Below are 10955 nucleotides of genomic sequence, written 5' to 3' on the forward strand. Positions count from 1 at the left end.
GTTCTGTCTGTCGGTGAATCGTGTAAGAAGCCAGCTCACACCCTCGGAGACAGCCTCCTATTTGGGAGTGCATCTGGATTCCAAGTCCATGCTGTCCACTCTGTCGAAGGACAGCGTGCAGAGAATAGACGCTTGCATGAAGCTTTTTCAGCTCAGCTAAAAGCTTACAGTAGTGACGTTTAAGAGGCTTCTGGGCTTGATGGCAGCAGCTTTCTAGACCCTTCCTTTGCTTCTTCTGCATATGCATGCTCTCCAAGCCTGGTTCAACAGCAGGGTTTTTCAGCCCGCATTGAGCCCAGACTGCCTATTAACTGTGTCTCGGCACTGTCCGCAGGCGCTATCCTGGTGGACGCAGCCTGCTCACCTGCGCTTAGGTGTAGCAGTGGGCAGCGTTATCACCACGAATGCGGCCAGCCTCGGCTGGGGTGTCGTGTGGAACGGCAGAGGAGCTCAAGGAGTATGGGAACCCCTGTGGCAGGGTCACCATATAAGTGTGGCAGCAGTGTGGAGTAGTGGTTAGGGCTCTGGACTCCTGACCAGAGGGTTGTGGGTTCAATCCCCAGTGGGGGACACTGCTGTTGTACCCTTGAGCAAGGTACTTTACCTAGATTGCTCCAGTAAAAACCCAACTGTATAAATGGGTAATTGTATGTAAAAAATAATGTGTAAAAAAATAATGTGATATCTTGTAACAATTGTAAGTCGCCCTGGATAAGGGCGTCTGCTAAGAAATAAATAATAATAATAATAATAAATTACATCTGCCTGGGGTGATGTATTGGGTGGTGGACCTCCTTTCAAGGGGAGTCCCCAGTGCCTCAGAATGGAGGATTCACACGGAGGTGCTGAACCTCATTTGGCAACGGTTTGGGAGAGCACAGGTGGACCTGTTGGCCTCCCAAGAATCAACCCATTGTCCCATCTGGTCTCCATAACAGGAACTTGGGACCCGCTGGCAATAGAGGCAGCAGATCAGGCAGGACCGGGCCAGGGTTCAACTAGTAACCCCTTATTGGCCGAGGAGATTGTGGTTTTCAACCCTGATACATCTCCAGAGCAGCCAGTCATGGAGCTTGCTGAAACGCCACAACCTGCTCAGGCAGGCTTGGGGGACATTGTGGCATCCCGACCCATTTAGCTGTCTGCGGTTATCTAATAGGGTCATAGAGACCCTACAGAATGCCAGAGCAGCGCCCATGCATGCCCAGTATGGGTACAAGTGGGGCGATTTTCAAATGTGGTGCCTGCCCAAAGATTTTGACCCCACGACTTGTCCCATGGCAGTTATACTGCAATTTTTACACCTCTTTGGTGAGGGGAAATCCCCCTCTACATTAAAGGTCTATTTGGCAGCCATTTTGGCTTGCCATACTAAGATTGATTCAGTCTCCCTAGGAGCTAATTTCCTGGCGGGGCAATTTTTAAAGGTTGCTCTGCGTCTCAGGGCGCCTATGAAGGACATTGTATCTCGTTGGAGGCTTAATGTGGTCCTTTGAGCCCTTGCATTCAGCAGAGCTGAAATATTTGTCTATGAAGGCTGCTTTTTTGCTTGCAATAACAAAATGCAAGCATTTTCGATTGCAAAAGCCTGCTTAATTTTTGCAGAGGCCAGGGCGAAAATTATGCTTTGCACTAATCCTGCTTTTTTTCTGAAAAACATCTCGGCATTCCACATTAACCAGATGGTGGAGCTTGAGGCTTTTCATCCATCTCCTTTCCAGTCTGACAAGGAGCGGCAGCTCCATACGCTTTGTCCAGTGCAGGCTTTAGCGTATTATGTGGACAGAACTCAGAGTTGAAGGCAGTCTTTTATGGGGCTAAGAGGCTGTGAAAATGGATCACAGACAGTCAAGACTGCCTATGAGCGAGCCAACTTGCCCCCTCGAGAAAAGCTCACTGCCTATTCCACAGTGTGGTGTGGGCTACTCCCCATACTTTTACGTGGTTCTATCGGCTGACTGTCTTGGGTACACAAACCCCTGGTTTTGGAATGAGTGTGTTAAGGGCGGCCTCAGGGTCAACCCTTACAGCACAAACATAGAGGTGAGTTCTCCCTCAATTCTTTAGCCCCATCTACTTGTACTGGGGTTCCTAATGGTAATGCCCAAGGTAGCCTTAGCTTAGCCTTGTGGCATTCTGGCTGGTCTGCAATATTGCCTTGCGACAGCTTTGGTATTCATACCCATTAGGTAATGGTTACATTTTGTAGTATCAGAATGGGTCATAATATCATTCTGTTTATGAAATTAACAGAATTGTAATATACAGAGGGGGGTCCTAAGCCATTCTCTGTGTCTACTTGGTTTCTTGTCACAAACTCCTACACTGACAAAGAATGATTTTAAAAAGTGTCGTAAACTAAATACTGGACAAGTGGTTTATCTTCCCCAGCGCGGAATAAATCCTGTGGAGCCGGCAGTGTCTTTCAAAAGGTAAAATCAGACAGTTTTGAATGCCTTGACACTACTGAGAGAGGACAGGACACTGTTTTACCCCCAGCCGACAGGGGGTAAAACAGTGGACCAATTAGGAACACTGGGACGTCTTGGAACGAGAACAACCAATGGGAAACACCCCACGTGGACTCAGGCTCAGCCCAAAATAAACAAACTATCCAATCACAGGGGTGAAGAGAGAATTACAAAAACACAGGCAGAACTTTCAAACAGCGCTCTTGACACTAAACCCAAGGCTCTTGGCACACAAACAAGTCTCTGAACTTTGACAATCTGAAGACCCAGCCTGCGACCAGCCTGAACAGAGATACCATTTTCAGAAACTCTGATAGAAAATAACTACTCTAGTGTGTGCCTTGGTGTGGGAGTCTGCAGCGTAAAATCCTAAAAGTACGTGTAATCAAACCTTAGCCCCGATTGATCACCAGAGAAAGAGTTGGATGAATATTTGAAGTCGACAGAGATTGAAATATAGTCAATCTATTGAGCTAGCAGTGCTGGAGTTTGCGGTGGAATATCCCTGACATAACCGGATGAAGAGTGCACATATTGGTGGAGGATTTTCTGTTTCAGTGGAATACCTAAATAGTTAATGACTCTTGTTTTTGCAAAGACATTTGTTTCGTACCCTGAAGTGGAGACAAAACACAAGGAAGGCAGACCCCGAAACCTGGACCTGTCCTTGCCAGCAGGAGAGACCTCGAGCACCTGTATTGTTGTAGACACGGATCCACTGGAGGAGGCAGCAAGGAGCCTGTTAAGTATTCAACATGTAGTTTAATCCTCTTATGAACTCGAGAATAAGCAAACCTTAAAGTAAAATTAGCGTTTTGTTTTAGGTAGAATGTAAGAAAAGTATTATTGCTTTCAATTCATGCTTTGAGTTAATGAACACTATAGTAATTGTTTGTTGTATGTGATTTATACAAATTGATGTGGGTTTAACAAGGCAATTATCATTCTGCGTTTGCTAGAACCCAAATTTAGCTGTCTTGATAATAGATAATTCTCGATAGGTTGTCTGGACGCAAACAGTGTCTTTATCTCGCAAGAGTGAGAATTGCCTTCTGAACCTAAACATATATATTACACTGATTTAACGATGCTTTGATTATCAAATATTGACAAAAGTAAATATTTGTGTTACTAACAAAACCCCTGTTAAGACTAACCTTCATCTTAAATAACTGTCAGGAATGTGGTTGTAACCTTTAAGGGAATCTCCCATAGATTGCATTGGATTGCTAATCAACTATCAGGAGTGGGGTGGTGTTGTTCATATTTTCTTTTCTGTACTACTTAGTTTAGTTAATTTTTCCTTTCTGTATTACTTTAGTTTAGTTGTTGCGTCTTTATTATTTTTCCTTTATTTAGTTTTATTTCTAATAAAACTGTTCCTTTGTATTCACTAGAAGTGTTGTCCAGTCTGATTATTTCAACAGAGGTGGGTTCTATATGATTTTGAATTCAAATAAGGTATTATATGATGACAACTTAAACTAGTCCAAATAAAAAATACCTTGCACATTACAATTTCGTACTTGACAGGGAACGTTAGGTTATTGTCATAACCCTGGAATAGAAATGTAACCATTAACCTTCAAGGTCGCTGCGTTATTATTGCAGCAGTCTTGGAGGAAAAATGATGACCATGTTTGTGTCAGCAGTCCTTTTATGCCCTAGTAGGCGGGCGTGACTGTGTCACAGGCACTGTGTGCAGCTTTGGCATATCTATTCAGTTTTCATGGTCTTTAAGGATAAATACCCATTAGGTAATGGTTACATTTCTGTTTCAGGTAACCAGGGTTATGATAATAACCTAACATTCTGTAACATTCCAAAAAAATATAAAAACTTGGTACAAAATAGCTGTGGGGATACTCGTTACTGGGAATAGCACATTATTTGGAGGTGAAATCTATTGAGAGCTTTCTTTTCCTCTGTGTGTTTAACCAAAATAGGTGGAAGAAGCCCTTGAGGCTGTTAAGAATGCCACCAACGAGCAGGACTTGGCCAACCGCTTCAAGGAGTTTGGAAAGGAAATGGTGAAACTGAACTACGTAGCCGCCAGAAGACAACAGGTGAGGTTTGACATACAGTCTCTCTCATGACCTCTGTTAGCCCATTCTAGTGGGACAATTCATTCATGCCCCGTTTTTTCCACTAGCCACGTCTAGGTGCACCTCTGCTGGACCGTCCAGCTGAGGTGTACCTAAAAATGTCTGCCTGCGTTTCCACTGCATTTTCTCAGGTACAACTAACCTAGGAAGTATTTGCGCAACGCCAGGCATCCCAATATGTTGCCCATTAGCTCAAAGTATTTTTATTATTATTATTATTATTTATTTCTTAGCAGACGCCCTTATCCAGGGCGACTTACAATCGTAAGCAAAAACATTTCAAGCGTTACAATACAAGTAATACAATAAGAGCAAGAAATACAATAACTTTTGTTTAAGCAAAGTACAAGTGTGACAAACCACAATTCAATAATACAGCAGGTAATAGTGATAGTTACATCAGGATATGATTAAATGGTGATAGTTACATCAGGATGTGATTAAATACAAAGTACTACAGGTTAAAAACTTGGCAGATTACAGTATTCTGAAGTACAGGATTAAATGCAGTAAAATAGGGGCTGATAAGAGCAAAATAGAGCACATTTACATGAAGGGTGATAGTGTCCCAGGATACAAACAGAGGAGTTCTACAGGTGCTCTTTGAAGAGGTGAGTCTTAAGGAGGCGCCGGAATGTGGTCAGGGACTGGGCAGTCCTGACATCTGTAGGAAGGTCATTCCACCACTGCGGAGCAAGGGTGGAGAAGGAGCGGGCTTTGGAGGCAGGGGAGCGTAGCGGTGGTAGAGCTAGTCTTCTAGTGCAGGCGGAGCGGAGAGGTCGAGTGGGGGTGTAGGGAGAGATGAGGGTCTGGAGGTAGCTGGGTGCAGACTGGTCAAGGCATCTGTAGGCTAGTACAAGAGTCTTGAACTGGATGCGAGCGGTGATCGGGAGCCAGTGGAGCGAGCGGAGTAGTGGAGTAGCGTGGGCGAAGCGAGGCAGAGAGAACACTAGGCGGGCAGCAGAGTTCTGGATGAGCTGGAGCGGACGGGTGGCGGACGCAGGGAGGCCAGCCAGGAGGGAGTTGCAGTAGTCTAGGCGGGAGAGTACCAGGGCCTGGACCAGGAGCTGGGTAGCATAGTTGGTGAGGAAGGGTCGGATTCTTCGGATGTTGCTCAGGAAGAATCGGCAAGTGCGTGCCAGAGTGGAAATGTGCTGGGAATAAGAGAGGCAGGGGTCCAGGGTGACTCCAAGGTTCTTAGCTGAGGAAGAGGGAGAGAGTGTGGTAGATTCCAGAGGAACAGAGATGGAGAGATCAGAGGAGGGGAGGAGGAGGAGGGAAAGAAAAGGAGGTCAGATTTAGAGAGGTTGAGTTTGAGGTAATGCGAGTGCATCCAGGAGGAAATAGCAGACAGACAGGTAGAGATACGGGAGGAGATGGTGGAGTCAGAGGTGGGGAAGGAGAGGAAAATCTGAGCATCATCAGCATAGAAATGGTATGAGAAACCATAGGATGCGATGAGGGGGCCCAGGGAGCGGGTGTAGAGAGAGAACAGGAAGAGGACCCAAGACTGACCCTTGGGGGACTCCAGTTAAGAGAGGGTGAGTGTGGAGGTTGCTCCACGCCAGGTTACCTGGTAAGTGCGGTTGGAGAGGTAGGAGGAGAACCAGGCCAGAGCAGTGCCAGAGATCCCCAGGTCAGCAAGAGATGATAGTAGAATAGAGTGATCAACAGTGTCAAAGGCAGCAGAGAGGTCGAGGAGAATTAGGACAGAGGAGAGAGAGGCAGCTCGGGCACATTTAAGTGAGTTGGTGACAGACAGGAGGGCGGTTTCAGTAGAGTGAGCAGAGCGGAAGCCAGATTGGAGAGGGCCAAGCAGAGAGTGGTTGGACAGGAAAGCAGAGAGCTGGCGGTGTACAGTCCGCTCGAGGGTTTTGGAGAGGAAGGGTAGGAGGGAGACAGGACGGCAGCTCTGGAGGGAGGTGGGGTCGAGGGTAGGTTTTTTGAGGAGGGGAGTGATCGAGGCTTTTTTGAAGGCAGAGGGGAAGATACCAGAAAGTAGAGAGGTGTTGAGGAGGGAGGAGATGAAGGGGAGTAGAAAGTTTTTCTGCTGTTGCCACTTTTGTTGTTGGTGTCCTTGACTTTTTTTTATTTTGTCACGACACTGGATTGCCGTCCTTTCAATTTGTCTGCAATTTTGTCAAAAACTTTAAGATTTCGCACTGCACCTAATAACTGCTCCTGAATAGGACTTTCTGACCAAATATTCAAAAGTGCTTTAATTTCCTCCGCATCCCAAGGTAAAGAAATATTTTATTTTCTCACAGCTCTTAACTCGCTAGTGACCGCCTTTGTTTTAGTGAAATCCAAAAACACACTGACATTGCGTAACATGCTACGTAATGATACTTCTGTCTGGACCAGTTGGGACTTGTCAGGTATGAGATATGAAACTGTACCTTCTCAGACCGGTTTGGAACATGCTGAGGTGCCCTGGACTCAGACGGACTCACTGAGGTGCACCTAAAAGTGGCTAGTGGAAACAAGGCATCAGATAGCTGTTTTAGAGGCTACGTGAAATGGCTTGCACTCAGAGGGAACTTTGGTCCAAGTAGAAAAAAAAGATGTTATTCTTTCCTTTTTGAGAAGCTCTAAGTATAGCAGATATATAACCCCACCGTACGATAAGATGACCTAATTTTAGCCAATTCTGAAATCATTATGGACAGCAGTGTGAAGTAGTGGTTAGGGCTCTGGACTCTTGACCAGAGGGTCGTTGATTCAGTCCAAGGTGTGGGACACTGCTGCTGTACCCTTGAGCAAGGTACTTTACCTAGATTGCTCCAGTAAAAACCCAACTGTATAAATGGGTAATTTTATGTAAAAATAATGTGATATCTTGTAACAATTGTAAGTCGCCTTGGATAAAGGCATTTGCTAAGAAATAAATAATAATAATAATTATGTAAATGTCATACAGTGCTAAGGTTGTCAGGATGTAGTTGCACTGTATCACCACTAGGATAGAGTAGGGTATGGAGAATGAAGAGAACAGACTCTTTGGGTACAGTTCAAATAGGTATCTGTCACATTTATTTATCCAACAGGTTTACAGAGGTACAGTTCTCAGTACACAGCACACTCGAATCCACAGAATAGGCAACAATGTATTTAACAATAAACAACACTCTGTGTTGTTTAAAACCAAACCTAGCTCCCTTGGAACATTAAACTAGACTTTACCGGGGGACTCTCGTCTTCCTATCTTCCCTATCTTATAATTTGATAGGGAAAATGACCAGACCTTCTAGAATTAATCCTAGCTTGAATTTGAGGATAGTTCGTCAGAAATTAAAAAGTATCTTTTAGGCCTATATGTGCTGTAGCAGTGTATACAGAAGTCTGTCATGACTGCTCTGTAGATTAAATACTCTCTAAGCCTTTAAAATAATAATAATAATAATAATAATAATAATAATAATAATAATAATAATAATACAGTATACTCAATCTTATTAATGTATTAATCTGTGAAGCTACTCTAATAGAGCTGTGCACCTACCTGCACTCAAGTGTAACAGATTAATTGACCCGTATGACTAATATCTAATCACAATGAGAAATACCTCTTTTTAAAGAAAAAAATATCATTACCTGGGTTGTATCATTTATAACAAAAAATAAAGTGTATTTTATTTAATTTGTTTAACTTATCTTGAAATGTCACAGTGTCTCACTGGGTAATTATACTATCATTAAAACCATTCCCCTTTTAAGGTTTGCACATTTGATTAAAATTATAATGCTGTTACACTGTCAAACCCCGCACCTTTCTCTGCACCTTTAACCAAGACAGTATTTGTTTCTTTTTTCCAGGAGTTGAAGGATCCTCAATGCAGGGATGAGATGGCAGCAGCACGAGGGGCCCTGAAAAAGAATGCCACCATGCTGTACACTGCATCTCAGGCTTTCCTTCGCCACCCTGATGTAGCCGCCACCAGGGCCAACCGGGACTATGTATTTAAGCAGGTGCAGGAGGCCATCGCTGGCATCTCCAACGCTGCCCAGGCCTCCTCCCCCACGGATGAGAAGCATGGCCATGCAGGCATCGGTGAACTGGCAGCAGCTCTGAACGAGTTTGATGTAAGTGGGAATGTCTATTTGCTCACTCCTGTATTTATAGTCAATGAAGCAAAGTGGTGGTTCAGACAGTCAACTCACTTTTAATAAGTCAATCAAATCCAGCTTATTAAGTGTTGATAACCAGACAATCGAAATAGCAGTACCTTATCGCTGACAACATATATGATCGTCAGGGAAGGGATTCAAATCTTACCTGATCCATTACCTCCCTGCTGCAAGTTAGTTTGCTTCCTCCTCCCCAGCCTCCTCCTGTTTTTTGGCTTTGTCTAAGGGGGAGGGCAGCTATCCTGTTCTCTTCCCATGGCTTTCCTACAGTCAGCCTCTCCACTTATCAGCAGAAAAATTTATGGGAAGGGGTTCCCTGAGGCGAGGCCAAAGATGTTTTATATGTTAAATGTGCTATCCAAGAACATATAATATGCATAAATGTGTTATCGTGTCTAATCTGTAATAAATATTTTATCTATCGTATGAGTACCTGACTGAACTTACATTCTGGAGTCTCGCTGTTTTGTTGTAGTTACTCCAGGGTTACACTAGCCCTGCACCCAGTTCTTGTTTGGCTGAAATGACTGTGGGCCAGGAATCTGAGCTGCTGCTCAATCTGATCTGAAATGATTAGTTATCACAGCATGAAGTGGTCTCATCTGAGTCTGTAGGTTAACTATTAGGAGTTGTTCATGCAAGTAAGGGGAAGAAACTTTTTTTTCAAATACCTAGTTCATTTAAAGTAATGCACCTATTTAAAAGAAGTTCTGAAACCCAGAAGATGGTGCAATGATGTTTCTAATCCTGTACTCACTTTAAAAATGAGGTCTGCCAGTGGCAAACTCATCATGCTCACTGAGGTTTACCTAAAATTACATGCAAATAGTTAGGTGGTTAGATTTGTCTTCTCTCCTTTCTTCTTCTTAGTATATAATATTTGCACATAGACTTTTTTTTTGGACAATGCTTATGCAGAGATGTTTGTGTTCTCTGTGAACATTTATCTTGAATTTACCCACCAATGTACCATGACCTAGTTTGGACTGCAATACTTATAGTAAGCTAGTTTCTTTTATATATTATATTATCTCTTTGATCCAAGAGGTGAAAAAAAAAATAACAGCAAAAGAATCTTAATAAAAGAACAAAAAAGTTTTCATGTAACATAATGAAAATTATTCAAGAGCATCTTTTATGTGGCATGAGTGTAATGAAAGAGAGACATCTAGAGGCCTAATCCAGTATTGCAGTCATATATTGTTTTTTGTGTGGTATGGGTTTTTTATGAGTTGTGCAGACATCTATTTTGTGTGTAACATCAGTGCTTTTTCAGCCTGTTTTAGGTTACGATGATTATCTTATCTGTGTTTCAATCGGTTGCATGTGTTGTAGCTCACTTTGTGATTGATTTATGTATGTATTATTCAAAAGCCCTTCTGTTGAAAACAACATGGAGAAAATAAAACAGTTAGGTATCTACTAACATACATTAATCAAAATTGTATTTCTGATTAATGAGAAAATAGTACACTTGTTGACAAAGTACTTAACATACATGTGTATCTCAGATTTCTTCACATTTCTAAACCCCTGTTTTCAAAACAGGAGAGAGCGAGAGAAAATGGTGCATGGAGTAGTGTGTGATATGAGAATTGAATGCACTCCCGAGGGGTTTATCAAAGCAACACGTGTAGTGGAGCTCGTCATGCTGTATTCAAATAGCATGACAGTCTGCGACTGTGCACTGTCATCAGCTCATACTGATTTAATTTTGTTTGCACCCCATAATGCACTGCGCACCAACCAAGGCAGGCAGGCTAGCCTTTTCAGTGGGTCCTAGTGCCACCCAAAGTACAGGCTTGTGGTATATAAATACATAAATAAATAATCAATGGCATATTTTCTCAAATGAATAAATTGATACCTGGGTAGAAAAATTGGACCGGGTCGTGTCGGGTATTTTAAAACCAGTTCTCTGGTGCTGACCTCTAATGTTACATTCATATAGTCTCGCAGCATGACCTACTGGGAAACCCACTGCATATATATATATCCAAGTACACATGCCCAGACATGAAATTTATCATTATTTTGTATTGAAGCAGGCACAACATACACACAAAGCAACATTATTTTTCTTATATGTCACAATTGCAGTACTTTTTAAAAATGGCATTCTTGTATCCAATTAATTTGCAGAAATGTTAATGCATCAATCATCTGTAGCAACAGGGTGGTTCTGCATGTGGAAACATGCACTTTCGTCCACTAGATGGTACTGTTTGCAAATGTTTAAATCTTCCATATT

General features: G+C 42.9%; 1 protein-coding gene across 1 annotated transcript; it reads left to right on the forward strand.

The window, feature by feature from the left end:
- Nucleotides 1-334: 334 nt before the first annotated feature.
- On the forward strand, nucleotides 335-10097 carry LOC131728117 (catenin alpha-2-like; the record flags this gene model as incomplete). Its single annotated transcript, XM_059019310.1, has 3 exons — nucleotides 335-457; nucleotides 4418-4537; nucleotides 8393-10097. Coding segments are annotated over 3 exons (594 nt in total), but the record flags the coding sequence as incomplete, so codon positions are not given.
- Nucleotides 10098-10955: the final 858 nt, after the last annotated feature.

This window comes from Acipenser ruthenus, unplaced genomic scaffold, assembly GCF_902713425.1.
Source record: "Acipenser ruthenus unplaced genomic scaffold, fAciRut3.2 maternal haplotype, whole genome shotgun sequence".
Lineage (NCBI taxonomy): Eukaryota > Metazoa > Chordata > Actinopteri > Acipenseriformes > Acipenseridae > Acipenser > Acipenser ruthenus.